This window comes from Lepus europaeus, chromosome 8 (genome assembly GCF_033115175.1).
Source record: "Lepus europaeus isolate LE1 chromosome 8, mLepTim1.pri, whole genome shotgun sequence".
In the NCBI taxonomy this organism is placed as follows: domain Eukaryota; kingdom Metazoa; phylum Chordata; class Mammalia; order Lagomorpha; family Leporidae; genus Lepus; species Lepus europaeus.
In genome coordinates, this window is record NC_084834.1 from 89,857,003 (window position 1) to 89,871,742 (window position 14,740).

General features: G+C 41.2%; 1 protein-coding gene and 1 pseudogene across 2 annotated transcripts; both read right to left on the reverse strand.

Moving 5' to 3' along the window:
• Positions 1 to 1,180: 1,180 nt before the first annotated feature.
• MEPE (matrix extracellular phosphoglycoprotein) lies at positions 1,181 to 13,483 on the reverse strand. Of its 2 annotated transcripts, XM_062199168.1 has the most exons (4): positions 13,430 to 13,483; positions 8,989 to 9,042; positions 7,596 to 7,688; positions 1,181 to 2,641 (listed from the first exon to the last, which is right to left on the reverse strand). In XM_062199168.1, exons 1-4 carry the CDS (start codon positions 13,481 to 13,483, stop codon positions 1,181 to 1,183), a joined length of 1,662 nt encoding a protein of 553 aa, XP_062055152.1. The 2 variants fall into 2 exon arrangements, with proteins under 2 accessions (XP_062055152.1, XP_062055153.1); XM_062199169.1 differs by lacking the exons at positions 7,596 to 7,688; positions 13,430 to 13,483 and having other exon boundaries at positions 8,989 to 9,057.
• On the reverse strand, positions 12,880 to 13,104 carry LOC133766158 (U2 spliceosomal RNA; annotated as a pseudogene).
• Positions 13,484 to 14,740: the final 1,257 nt, after the last annotated feature.

Here is a 14,740-nt window from a genome sequence, read left to right on the forward strand (position 1 = left end):
AATTCAATTTAATAGCAAAAAATGACAAACACATTACAGCAAAGTGAATGGTAGCTTAGCCACTAAAGAACTATTTTTCTCACAGAACATAGGGTGCTGAAAGACGGAGCATGATGAAGTTGATTCAGTGGCATCTCTATGATTATTTTGTTCACTTCCTTATGGCCACAAAATGGCTGCTGCTCCTCCAGGTGTTATGTTCGTGCTGATCCAAGAAGAAGAGCATTAGAAAGGAGAAAGGGTTGTGGTTGGCTTTATTTTTATCAGGAAGATTAAAAGCCTTGTAACATGCCTTCTGTTCTTTTACTGGGATTTTTATATCTAATTGCCAGAATGGTGTTGCATTGGTAATGATGTCACATCTACATTAAATGACAGAAGAAAGAAGTAGGCTAGAAATAATTTAGGAATGGCCAGTGAACAGTATCTGTCTACCTACATTTTGTTTTGCCTTTGTCCTTGTCTTCCTCCTCAAATTTCCTGTCTTCTATCCACCCTCCATCTGCCCTATTCTCTGGAAGGAGGTAGAATTGACAAAAGGGCTGAGATTTATTTCAGGAAATAGCATTTGTGTTATAAGATGTTGTAAAAGAGCAAGGGGGAGGAACGTGGAAGGGTATGAAGTAGGAGATCTTCACCAGGGCATAGAGTCAGAGGGAAGAGGAAGAGGTAGCTGAAGCAGAGTGGTGGGGGAAGCACCTTCAGACTCCATCCAGTCTTTAATTACATGGGTGCTGCGTTTGCTGGAGGTGGGACTGATCTCCCTGCCTGGGTAATGATGCACCACAGACAACGGCCTTTCCTATAGATCATTTAATTAGAGATTATCACAGAGAGAGATCGTTTATCTTCAAGGCTACAATACAACCAACATAACAAGATGTTTGTGAGAGTCACAGACTATGTTTTAAATGACATACATTCAAGCAAATATTACTTATCCCATAAATTCTTAATAAGATTTTTGTTTTGCTTAAAGAACCTTATAACTTGGAATAGAATTTCATACTGTGACCATTAAAGTTGTGAAAGTTCCCTGGAGGAGACCAGGCTCCTTGGTTCACTTGGTTCTCCCACTCTATCCTCCCTGGCACTGGTTTGCTGTCGGGGTGGCTCTGGGCTGTTGTCAACTTGCAGGGAGCTAGGTATTCAGACCATGACCTGCTGGCATTCCTGGGGACTAGTCACCGTCACTCTCACTTGAACTGCCGCTGTCTGATGATTCACTGCTGTCGTCCTTTTTACGGAGCCTAAAACTCCTATTGGAATGGGATCTTCTGTAACCCCAAGAGCCTTTCCTTTGTGGCACACCGTTATTCCATGCCTCATTGTCTTGTGGGTGAGGTACATAATGATTTTTTCTGCTGTGTGTTATTGTATTCCCTTTGTTATTGGGGCCACCATGGGAACCTATTTCATTTTTCATTTCATTATCAAGACCATGAGAAGGACTGAGCAAGTCTTGACTTTTGCCCTTGGCAGAAAATCTTTGGCTTTCATGTGCTTTTACTTGGTTTCTATCAGAGTGTCCCGTACCTTTTCTGCTGCTCCCTTTGCCATTCTTAGGAATTTCATTGTAATTGGTACTTGGGGTTGCATCACGACTGCCTTCTTTCCCTTTTTCTTTTGAGGGTGCCTGAGGGAAATGAAATTCGACTTTTCCTTGGTGGGCATTTTGGCTGTCAGCATCCACTCTGTTTCCTTCTTTTCCGGGGAGTTTCTTAAAATTGGTACTACCTATGATGTCATTGCTGCCCTCTGCAAGGCTGACATCAGTAGCCTCTTTCGCTGTTTGATCTCTGGTTCCAAAGGCATTGCCACCATTTTCTTCTATCTCTGGGATCTCATTATAGCCTGGTCCTTTTGTGTCGGGATCAATAGCCTCAGCTTTCCTTGGACCTGAAAACCCTGTTTGGACATCTATACCTCCTGGGTCGGGACCAATCACTCCTCCTTTACGAGGAATGTCCTTGGAAGGTTGGCCATCTCCACTGAATGGGGTGATGTCATTGTCCCCTCTCCCTTGAAGATCTGTGTAACCACTGCCTTCAAAATCCCTAGAGACCTTTTTGACTTTGGGGAGCTGTTTTAGGTAATCAGCATTGTGTTGGATGTGACGGATGCTCTTGCTTTTTATTGGACTACTCTGCACTTGAGAATCTCTTTGATGGCTCCTTTTTTCTTTTGAGTGGATTTTGGCATAGTGAATACCTTCTGGAATGTTCCTTACAACGTTCCTAAGTTTACTCTTTCGGTTTTCTTCCCCCAGGGCTCCAGTCACCATCACGGGCCCCATGGTGTGTTGTGTATTCTTTCCAATGAGCCCTGTACTGTACTCTTCCTGGTCATGGAATTTGCCAGTGGTATCATCTCCATCCTCAACCCCTCTGTCCCCAGTGGGTTCGGGATAAATGGACATTGCTAGGTCATTGTGGACACCGGTGGTAATAACGCTGAGGTCTTCATTCAGGGTCTGCCTATTTGCGGAAGGCGTTTGAGATTTAACACTCCGGTCCTTTCCAATGGTTTCCAAAAGGGCCAGATCTCTTTCCTGCACAGTATCTTTAGGTGACGGCTGCTGATTTCTTCTCTTGTCAAAATGGTCGAGAGCAGCATTCTCTTTGTCTTTCTTCTCTTCTTCCTAAAGTACAATTTTCAATACATAGTGATTATCTTATGTTAAACTTTTAAAAATTAAGTCCTATGCATTATAAAAAGCTATCCATCAGATATTCGATAAAAAAAGAGTCTATTAACTCTACAGGAGTTTATTAGGAGAGACTGAATTTGAAAATGTAGCTTAGAGCCAGATTTTAAAGGAGGATCTGAAGTTAAGAATAGCATGATAAAAAGAGCGTGGTTCTCATTTTGTACGTAGGGGTCATAGTAAGTGAAATGAATTTTATTTAAAATTGGCCTTTTGTGGTGTGTGTGTGTGCATGTGTGCGTGTGTGTTTGTCCTGATATCATGAGTTACTGCAAGATTTCCTTTTTCTTTTTAACATAAAATCTGCAAATAGATGATCACAGGTAATACTCAGCTCTGACTTTCAATATAGGGCTTTGCAACAGTTTTGCAGCCCAGTTATTGTCTAAAAAACAGGATCTTTGTTTCTGCCTTTGTCACATAATAAAACAAATTTGATAGTCTAGATCAGTCGTCCTCCAGTTTGCCATTTATAGGAATTATCTGGAAGGCTTGCTTAAACAAAAATTGTTGGCCAATGGCCAGAGAGTCTGACTCAGTGGGTCCAGCGCAGGGCTGGAGAATCTGCATCTGTGACCAGGTTCTGGATGATGACAAAGCGGAGGCCTGTGTCTCTGTTTCTCCTTTTTCGGAGACTGGGGTAGACTCTGTGCAGATGCTACTTCTCAGCCAGTGCAACGGCCAACCTGGAATACACTCGGCAGAACACAGAACAAAGGAGCCGACTTGAGTTTGCCCTGTGCCACTCAGTGATTCTCTGTGACACAAGCTGGACACAGAAGTGTCCTGAGGGGACTGAGCGTTCGGCCTACTGAGGAGAATGGGTTAAGACACTCATTTCCCATGTCAGAGTGTCTGGGTACATCTCCCAGCCCTGCTGCCAATTCTAGCCATTAATGCAGATCCTGGGGGCAGGAGGGGGCAGCACAGATGCCTCAAGTATTTGAGTTCCTATCACTTATATGGGAGACCTGGATTAAAATTCTGGCTCTTGGCTTTAGTCTAGCCCAGCCCTGGCTATTGCAGGTATTTGAATAAAGCAGTGGATGCGAGTTCTGCCACTGTATTTCTCAAATAAATAAGTAAAAATAGCTTTCAAAAATTATAAAAAATAAAATAGGGTCTGAGAGTCCAGTCCAGAGATTTCCAGATGGTGTTATCATAGAGGGAGCTACGTGACCGTAAAAGGAGCAATGGAGATGGAGCACACACACTGGGGCCAAGTCTGAATCATCAACAAAGAGGGGTCAAAGCTGCTCGTGAGAGCCAAGAAAAGATGAATCACCCCTGGGCCCCACCGCGGTTGTACTGAATGGATCCTTAGCTGTGGAGCCAAGAACACACAAGTCCTGCGGCATCATCCCATGTGTGTCTGAAGATCCCAAGTCTTCCTCTCTGCTGTGAAGCAAGGCCCATTTGCACATGAGGTCTATGCTGTGTGGAGGTGATGTATGCCATACCTGGGTGTCGTCATTGAGAAACAAGAAAGGAGCGAGGGCCCGAGAATATTTAGCTAGAAGAGACTGCAGGATGTACCTAGAAAACTATCTAAATTGTCAGATAACCTTTAGTTTAAACAAGTTGACTTGAAGTTCTGCACTTTCTCCTGTCTCTGTATTAATCCCTTGGCTAGGAGTTCTTGTGTAACAAAACAATTATAGAAGAATTAATGCTACACTTTCTTTCTACCTCCAAATTGCAGAATGAGCTAGAGTTTACAAGGTCACTATGTGGGCATTTGAACTGGTGAGTAAGATGAAATCAATACGGGGTATTTATTGAGGGACTTGGACATGTGTGGAACTGAGCTGAGCACCACCTGTCCTAAGCAGTACCAAATGACTTCTTGAACAGCAAAGGCAGCACCTGGAGGGTACAGAGTGTTGATACTTGCAGTTCTCTCTCATTGGGTCCCTATGTTCAGACCCATCACCTGTCTAGTTCTCCTTTAGCTTTGAATCACAAATCAGCTGTAGACTCTGATGTGGCACAAAGCACACAGCATTTCTTAGCTTCCTTGCCTTGGCCACAGTCCTGTTCTTACTAATACAGCTTAATTCTGTCCTTTTCTGTCACACTTCAATCTGTGGGCTTTTGTTGAATGTGTGGACATCTTCTTGGAAGTGTTAACTAAGGATGTGGTAATAGATGAAAGGCCACTGATGGAGAAATAAAGATGGCCAGCTGGAAGCTCACTCTTAGGGGTGATTACAAAGAAGATGCAAAACTGGCACTGTGGTGTAGTAGGTTAAGCCTGTTCCTGAGGTGCCAGCATCTGCTATGGGCACTGGTTCGAGTCTCACTTCTGATCCAGCTCCCTGCTTATGACCTGGGAAAGAAGTGGAAGATGGCTCAAGTGCTTGGGCTGGAAGAAGCTCCTGGCTCCTCGCTTCAGATTGGTCCAGCTCTGGCCATTGTAGCCATTTGGCAAGTGAATAAGCAAATGAAAAACTGCTCACTCTGTCTCTCCCTCTCTCTGTAACTCTGATCTCAAACAAATAAATAAATCTTTTAAAAAAAAGTGGATCCAGGGGAACCAGGACCAAGTTGCCAAGTGGCCTTTCTTTTTTGGAATCAGTTACCAACTCTGTCACCTATGAGCTGTGTGAGCTTGGGAAGCCTATTTTATTTCTCTGAGTCTCAACTTCTTCAGCTACAAAATAAAAAAAAATTTTGGGAGAATTAAATGATTTTCATAAATGATATAATGCATGTGAAGCATCTAGCACAATGTCTAGCATAAAAATGCTTTATATCAACAACAGTTACTACCATTTAATACATAATTGTATGTGACCCTTTAATGAATGTTGGGTTGCTTTCTCACATAACGTTAATGCTATTGCATTCATTATAGGACACACAGCTGTTCTCCCGATTTCCAGGCTTCTTCAATATTATTTGAAATGGCTAATGGCCATGAACTTATTCTAGACCCCTCTGCCTGTGTACTGTCACCCTCTGCCTGTGGGTCCCATAAGCTTGTGGCTCTTGATGCTATGTTATCAAAAAAAGATTCTGATTGGTTGCTCCCTCTTCCTTCCTCCTCCCACTTCCCAAATCCCTGATGTCTTATTTTGCTCTCAAATAAGAGGATTCCCTGAGTTTACACTGCTGGAGGCAGTGGGGGAAGTGTTGAATCAGCTTGCACTTAAATCTCAAGATAAAAATGCCCTTGGAGATGCTCTCTACTCTCAAGAAGTTGGTTAATAAATGATCTGCAAAAGTGCTACCTCTTAGTATTTTTAACATGCCATATGAAATGATTTTTTTGTGGAAGTTATGACACCACTAATTCAGTAATATTTTATATGGCAGACATATTCTGAAAATATGTAAGACTTTGCTATGGGAAAAAATTAGAAATAAACTTTGTAGTGACTTATTTCTGGATAAAATTTTTAAACATTTGACTAAGTCATTAAGTCTTAGAGAGTTTAACTTGGACATTTGTATTTCCTTTTGTAATCACATTCATTTACTCCTTGCTGAAATAACCCTTTTAGTTAATCAAGTAGGTTAGAAAATTAGATTAGAATAGTCCCTTCCTAGTTTTTTCTGCCTTGCTCTGAAGTGGTAAGTTTTGCTTGATTTTTGATGCTCCACCAGTTTTAAAAGAGTAGCCTGCATAATAATAATGAATTGTGTACATCTCAGTAGAAAACTGAGTTTATAAGTTAGAAGAATGTTTTGTAAATGAAAAAACTTTTAAACTGTGGTATGTGATGCTTAATCATTTGTGCATGGCAGAAAATAAATGCACAAAAATGCAATTGCTTGTGTTAAATGATTCTGATGACACTGTTGACTGGTGGTCTGTGTATCATAGGCTTATATTATTCCTTTGGTAGAGAATGGCCTCTCCTATTCGCTTTTATGTATTCAAATCCCACTCATCATCTAAGACCCAGCTCAATTATTCCAGTACATAACTTCTCTTGAACACCAAGCCAAGAACTAATTTCTTTCCACTTGAAGCCCCTAAAGTATGCTTTTATTTTTTGCACCACTCACATAGTACTTTCCACATTCTCTCTCAGGCTATGGTGATTTTTGGAAGTACTTTTTATTTCTTTACTAACCCCAAGATCCTGGAGGGAAAGAATTAAATTTTCTCAATTATTTTCCCTCACATGGTATCTCACACAACAGCAAGAGCTCAATATCCACTTGTCACAATGAGTAAGTAGTAACGAATTTTAACAGGCAATTAGATGTAGCCTTAGAGATGTCATGGAAAGGATGTGGAGCAGAAGAAAAAAGCATTCTGAAAGGAAGCTACTACTTCCACGGGAAACAAGCCAGATTGGGAAAAGCAAATAGTCCTTTGACTGATGGCATCCTAGGCTCTTTCCAGCTCTTTGGCCCATGAATCTGCAAGAAGGCACTGAGTGAAAAGAACTATTGTCATCCTGTGACAGGGGCCTCATTCTTTCCCCTCTGAGCACCCTGCCCCAGCGGGAATTGTCGCCTGTAGACTGAGTCTGAGAGACACTTAGACGCGACACTTTTGGGCCAAAATGCTTTCTTCTGTTGAAAACCCTACCAACAGCACATGGTGGAGTCTATCCAGATGACCCGCTCCTGAGAGACCAGATGTGACGGAGAGGCAATAACACGGCCATCTTTGGGCAACTGGGATCCATCAGTACCGCACTTGTAGCAGCAGGTCTGGGAAGGCCCAGGGTATGGGATAAAGGTCAGGAAGTTCTGGAACAGAGTTCCATGGTAGAGGAGCATGAAGAGTCAGGAGTGTGCGAAAAGGTGGCAGCCACAGAGAGAAACCTGAGAGCAGGCAAAAACGAACTTTCTCTCCCCTACACTTCCCCCCAGTCTTGGGCCATGGTCTGGCTTACACTGAAGATGCTCACCTAGATATTCAGCTTACCTTTACGTTGGTTTGATTTTTCTTCCCAGGCAGTGTGTAAACACACTTAAAAATGTAATGCCCATGCTTCTCATGGTGGCCTTTGTACGTCATCTACAAAACCAGAACATTACGTTTAGGTGGGTTTATCTCTTACCGAGAAGCTTTCTGGTTCTAGTTTTCCTTGCACAATTTTTTTTTTTTTTTTTAAACTTGGAGGAAATTGCATTCTGCCTCTGACAATCAGTAGTACTTCTTATAACCACAGGAGGGTGCGCGTCAGCCAGCTCCTGAAGATAGTAATTTGTTCCTCCAAGTTTTCTACTTGGTGTCTCTAAGTCTGGTTTCTCTGAGCCTGTCAACTGCATTCTTTCTCAAGGTGCATCAGTTTTATTACTAAATTTCAGTGGAAATGAAGCATGTGGAAACAGTCTCAGATGGGAGAGGGCGGGGTTTTAGGAGAAAAGGCAGGTTTTTTACAATACTCATGTCTGATATCCAATTGATAAACCTCATAGTATGAACATGTAGGCTCTTAAATTTGTAGTTTTAGCCATTGTAATTGTCAGCTGAGATAAAGAACAGAAGATTGTTAGTTCTTAGAATGGATTTTTCTAATACTGACAGGAAAAATCATGATGTGTAAAAGTAGTCTGCATTTTGGTTACATGAAAAGCATCTAGTGTTTAATTTTCTGGATATTTATAGAAACTAACTTCATGTGAATGGAATTCCCCATTGAGACCTGTTAACTGGGGCCAGTGTTGTGGCGCAGCTGGTTAAGCTGCTGCCTGCAAAGCCGGCATCCCATATGAACATCAATTCATGTCCCAGCTACTCCACTTCCAATCCAGCTCCGTAGCAATGTGCCTGGGAAAGCATCTAAAGGTGGCCTAGGTGCTAGGAACCACCTGGGAGACCTGGATGGAGTTCCAGGCACCTGAGATTAGCTTGACCAACCTGGCCATTGTGGTCTCACCCTCTCTCTCTCTCTCACTCTACATTTCAAACAAACAAATAAATAAATATTTTATAAACAGACCTGTTTACCATCTTCACTTTTCCTCCATTATGTATACTTAGCTCTCACGTGCATGGGTGGAGAAATGCTGTTTACTAGTCTCCCATAATTCTTATCAATTATCCCTTAAATATTGCCTGTCAAACTATTATTTCATTTGAAGGAAGAAATCACACTGAAGAGGAAGAAATCTCTGTTTAGAATGCTTTCCTCTTTCCTGTCACATATTGTGTGCATTATAATACCTGATAACCAGAAAGTGTCAAAATCATGTTGTATAATTTGGCACTTCCATTCTAAGAACCCAGGCATATTTTGACAGTCAACATCTTCTCTTAGGGACTTTTTCCTTGACAGACTCCAAATAAGTTATTTGAGAAGAATCATGTTTACCCTCTGCTCTTCCACACAGCCTCGCTGGGTTTCCTTCGTCTGAGGTCGAAATGTCTGAAAGGAAACAAGAAATACAACTTCACCAAATGGAGCATTCATTCTTTCATTCATTGCTTCAAACAACAGCTGTTTCATTTGTTTTTCCCTCACTGGGTTGTATTATTCAATGTGGAAGGTCATTCTGACCAAAAAAGATAGGCACATACATCTTTTTTGTTTTTAAAGATTTATTTATTTATTTTCAAGTCAAAGTTACACACACACAGAAAGAGAGAGAGAGAGAGTGAGAGAGTGAGAGAGAGAGAGAGAGAGAGAGGTCTTCCATCCAATGGTTCACTCCCCAATTGGCCGCAATGGCCGGAGCTGCACTGATCTGAAGCCAGGAGTCAGGAGCTTCTTCTGGGTCTCCCATGTGGGTGCAGAGGCCAAAGGACTTGGGCCATCCTCCACTGCTTTCACAGGCCATAGCAGAGAGCTAGATTGGAAGTGGAGTAGCTGGGTCTTGAACTGGCATCCATATGGGATTCCGGTGCTTCAGGCCAGGGTGCTAATCTGCTGTGCCACAGCAGTGGCCCAGGCACATACATCTTCACTACTGATTTTGGTATGACAAAAGTGAGCACCCGCTCTCTTCCCCTACCGGGAGCAGTGCCATTTCCATCACAGAAACCAATTCCAGCACAGCAAACTGCCCTGTGGGTGGAGAGGGGGAGAAGGGCAGGATGGCACCCCAGGTAGAAGAGATTGGAGGATGAGTTTTCACTGAAAAAGTTGTTGAGTTTGCATGAATTCAAACTGGAGTTCAGGGAAGTGGACTACATATGTGCATTGACTGGGTAAAGTCCAGTAATTGTTAGATTGAATTAATGTGCTCCTGATGGCCCAGCAGGAGTGAAACCAGAGCCCTGTATATAAATAGTAGGGTCACACCCAAGCATGGAACTTGATTGTTGCCATCAACTGGGACAACATTAATTCAGAGAAGGAAAAATGGAGGTGGCTAGCAGATTTGGAAACATTCTTGCTTTTGGTTCAATATGAAAGTGCCATAATTTCTTGAGGATATCTGGGGGTAAGGGTGGCTATGGAGGCAGAGATAGGCCAGAAACTAAGCAAGAATAGATCCAGGAGTTGTCACAGGCCTTTGGGCCAAGGAAGACTGTGCAGAACAGCACCTGAGAATCCTGGAGCAAGCTTGGTGTACAAAGGACAGACCTTACAATTATTTTATTCTCAGTATGTGTATTTCCTGATTTCCTTTTGAAATTCCTAGTTTATTGCATATGTAGCAAGAAAAATCAATAGGTGGGCCTGGTTGGTGTATGAGTGCTTGTGCTAAAGTGGAAGCAGGTGCCATGGTAGGTCAGTCATTGAAGAGAGAGAAACCCTTCAGCGAAACATCAAAGGCATAAACAGTCTGCGAGCCACTTCCATCAGCTGTCCCACTCATCTAAAGATTGTTCTCACTGAATAAGCCTTCAAGTTCCGGCTTGTGCTTTATACAGTAAGATATTGACAATTCTGCTGCTTGCTCTTGGGTTATCTAGTCTTCTTTTCATTCTGAGAGATCCCTACAAATTTCATTTCCCAGGCTACTTTGCTCTCTGGCTTCAGTTTGGGTTTGGCTTATGGAGGCCTGGAAACACATTGGAGGGTGGGAGAGAGAAACTATATCTCTCTCTGCTCTCCCTGGCTTTGCATCTCTAGAATCCGATACATTTCCTTTGTGATTCTAGGTCCTGTGGAGGCCCGACCCAGGATACTGTGAACATCACCTCCTTTTGTTTCTTCCAGTCTTAGGCATAGTAGTAGCTTCAGTCTTTGGACTGCCTCAGAACCCTTGATATGCCCCTTATAACCTCCCTGTACTTCATAGTTAGTTCCCCAAATGAAATCCCTCTGCTGAAGTTGGAAATATAAACTACGGAACAGTATGTGGTCTAGTGATTAAGATGTCCCCATCCACCAATGGGAGTGCCTGGATTTGACCCCCAACTCCAGCTTCCTGCTAATGCAGACCCTGGGAGACAGCGCTGATGACTCAAGTTGTTGGGTTCCTGTCACCCACTTGGGAGACCTGGATTGAGTTCCTGGCACCCGACTTCAGCCTCTGGCCTGGCCCAGGACTGTTATGGGCACCTGAGGAGTGAACAAGCAGAAGGGAGCTCACTCTCTGTTTCTCTTGCTGACTCTCAAACTAGCAAAAGAAATAAGTAAAGAAATTTAAACTCAAAAACTTCAGTAAAAGTACCCCATTGACTGAACTCCAAAGCATATCTACATTCCATTCTAGAAACGAGCAATAGTCGGTCGACAACACTTTGTATAGCCCTTTGAAAACTTCTTTAGTATACAATTTCATTTGAGACCTGTCATAACACTTGTGAAATAGGCAGTAAAATAATCAAAATTGTCTACTAATATAGCTGATAGCAGTTGAAATAGGGGCAATATTTTAACCTTTATCTTCTGTCTCAAAGTCCCAGGGATAAAGAAAAGAAGTTTTAAATGACTAAATTTTAAAAATTTAATATTAGGTAATATACCTGAAGTTTATTGTTAAGTATCTTCAAGGCATGTTTTATAATTTTATTCTTTACTGCATTTCTTTCTTATGGTGATTCATGTATGATCTTGGTATCATTACATAATTCTTCAAAAATATCAGTTACATAATTCTTAAAAAAATCAAAATATCAAAATTGTTTCTCCTTTAATAGGAAGAAAAACCAAATTGAGATGGGCAGTTGCTGAGCAGAAAATGACCATAAGGGACATTAGGTTTCTTCTTTAAGAACACACACACTTATGTATGTTTTAAATATATACTTGACACTATAGAGAACCTTAGTATAATTCAGTACTTATTGTGACTTAGTCTTTCTAGGTTAATTACATACTGATGAATATTAATTGAATTGCAGGTCCAATAATCATCTATTTTCTTCCATTTTAAACTTGTTTGGTATTTGGAGTACAATTCCAAGCCATGTGTAAGTGACTCGGTATATACTCATGTCTTATACCACTGATCTATTATTAAACAATTGAGGTAATTGCTAAAGTGATATCTATATATAAGAGAGAAAAACCACATTTGACCACTTGCAGTTCTGAATTTCATCTCTCTGTTCTTGCTGACTCTTTGGTTTGAAATCTGCACCCCTCTTTCTTCCCCCATACCCACTTGGCAGTTGTCCCATGCTTGAACGTGGCCTTGTGATGAAGATGACATTGTCTCCCTCTGGGGAGGAAAGCTGGCACCCTGTTTTGACCAGTGGTTAGTGGATCGATGTTGACATAGCACTTTACTGGAAAATGGTCAGAAAGTACTACTCCAGCTGTTCCTTGGAATGTGTTGCTCAAAATAAATGCATCCTCAGCTGGTTAGATTGGGCTGGGTCAGCAAGACCAGGATTCCACCATCATCCCTGAGTGCACGCCTCTATGGCCCTCACTGAACCACATCGTGTGGATTGGACCCAAGAGAAGCCTGTTCTAAGCAGCTGGCCACCCTCAGGACTGTATACGGATGTGTGCTTCTACAGTCTTCACGGGATGGTGTGGTTTGTCCTTGTCAGTCTGGTACCAACTGGTCACCCAGTCAGACAGGACTTATATTTAAACATGACAAACAATGGGAAGATTGCTTGTTTCCAAGGTTCTCCAACCAAAAAGGTTACTCTGAGAAGTTGGGATGCTGTTCAGACATTATCTAATTAGCACTGTGTCTGCATTGCAGAAAATGTCTGTAACAGCATTGTCACAAGACAATTTGGTCACATCCTGAATACTCAACTGTGTGAGTCAGGAGAAAAGTCATAAAAGGAGTAAGGAACTTGACCTGGGGTTGAGCTTAGGGGCCCTACTTCCTATCTTTTTCTTCACTGATGAGGAAAACATCGTTAACACGATCCTGCAGTGTTGGGGTGTTGCAAGAAACAAAAATATTCTCCTCTCTTTACATCATCATTCATAAAATTTAGTTAGTAACTTTAATATGTTCATGCCAAATTCTTTGTTTCTAGTGAAATATTGAAAGATTCTTTTGATGTGTCATTAAACTTATAAGAACCGATACTACACTTGATCTTAGCCATAAGGCCAAGAAGTGATTGATGTGTCATTAAATTGAGCATTTGAGGATCATTCATTAGTCTCAGATGATTTGCGATGCTGTGACTGGCTATTAGTTTTCTCACAAATATCGTTTCCAGTGTTCCTTAGAAGGTAAGATATCTTGTAACTCAGGGTGTTTGCTGAGGGCCTGCTCAGTAACAGGCATGGTAGTAGGTTTTTGGATGCATTCTATTAGCTTGGTATTTTATTGTAACAGAATTAGGTAAATGCTACTAATTTAAATAAGCATTGCTTTAAAAGAAAAATACAGAGAGCAAGAATCACATGAAACAAATAAAGTTTAGGTGCTTACCATGCTCACTGGTGCTGCCCAGGACACACCTAAGAGGAGCAGTCCTATGTAGATAACCAGCATTTTTGAGAATCTCTGTGAAAAGACAATAATGCTTTACCCCAAAGTATTTTCAATGAAGAATTGCAGCAAAAATACTCAGGTAAATACATAAACATCCTTCCACCAGCAGCCCGTGGCCTTTTATTTTGTAGATATATAAATACATACTCTTATGTATTTATGACTAATTTATATGTGAAAAACTAGCATATATGTTTATGTGACTGTATAATTTATTAAAACACAAGTGTACATGTTATAATCTAAGAATGTTGTCTACCTGGTTATTCTAAAGTCAAAATAAAAATTGTTGAAAGTCATTAAAATAATAGATTCACTTATAGAAATGAATTTTATAAGTATATATTTATTTGCTTGATTGTCAATCCAAACTCATTAGAGATTATTTAATTTAATTACCTGTGTAATGCTGAGCGGCATTCAATTAATGTAGCAGCTTTCACCAGCCCTGTTAAGTCTGTCAGGGGTCAGAGACTCCTTTTTAATTTACAGATATTAAAGAGAAGGACTGGGATAAGTAGTCAAGCAATATTACTGCACAGTGTTCACCATGAGAACTCTATGCTGTCTTAAATAGTTCTCTATTTTATTTTATTACAGAAAGTTTACATGTGGTTGACTTAAAAGCAAATTATGGGGCCGGTGCTGTGGCATGGCAGGTAAGATTGCTACCTGCAGTGTCAGCTTCCCATATGGGCACTGGTTCAAGTCCCAACTGCTCCACCTCCGATCTAACACTGCTATAGCCTGGGAAAGCAGAAGAAGATGGCCCAAGTCCTTGGAACACTGCACCTGTGTGGGAGACCCAGAGGAAGTTCTTGGCTCCTGGTTTTGAATCAGCCCAGCTCAGGCCATTGTGGCCATCTGGGGTGTGAACCAGAGGATGGAAGACCTCTCTCTCTCTCTCTCTCTCTCTCTCCCTCTGCCTCTCTGTAACTCTGCCTTTCAAATAAATAAACAAATATTTAAAACAAAAAAGCAAATCATATAAATCATATGTTTTATTGGCTTCCACAAAATATTGCTTAAAACATCACAGCAGATAATGGTACATATTTATATTTTAGTAAATGTATTAAAAGGATCTAGTGAGCTCAATTAAGTCACATAGTCATTAGTTAACAAAAAAATTAAATGCAGCTTTGGACCACCAATTTTTCCACTTTAATGAACATTAAATATTTTACAAACTGTCACACAGACATAGAGTAACCCTTATAGCATACCACTATTTGAGATTACTTGGAAGAAAAACCA

Bases quoted from the DNA above. Each gene is read 5' to 3' on its own strand.
- MEPE (XM_062199168.1), bottom strand. From the start codon at position 13,483: ATGCTGGTTATCTACATAGGACTGCTCCTCTTAGGTGTGTCCTGGGCA. The intron at 9,043-13,429 runs GTGAGCATGGTA...GTTTCCTTTCAG, and splicing joins GTGTGTCCTGGGCAGCACCA to ACATTTCGACCTCAGACGAA. The intron at 7,689-8,988 runs GTAAACATGATT...CTGGTTTTGTAG, and splicing joins GCTGTGTGGAAGAGCAGAGG to ATGACGTACAAAGGCCACCA.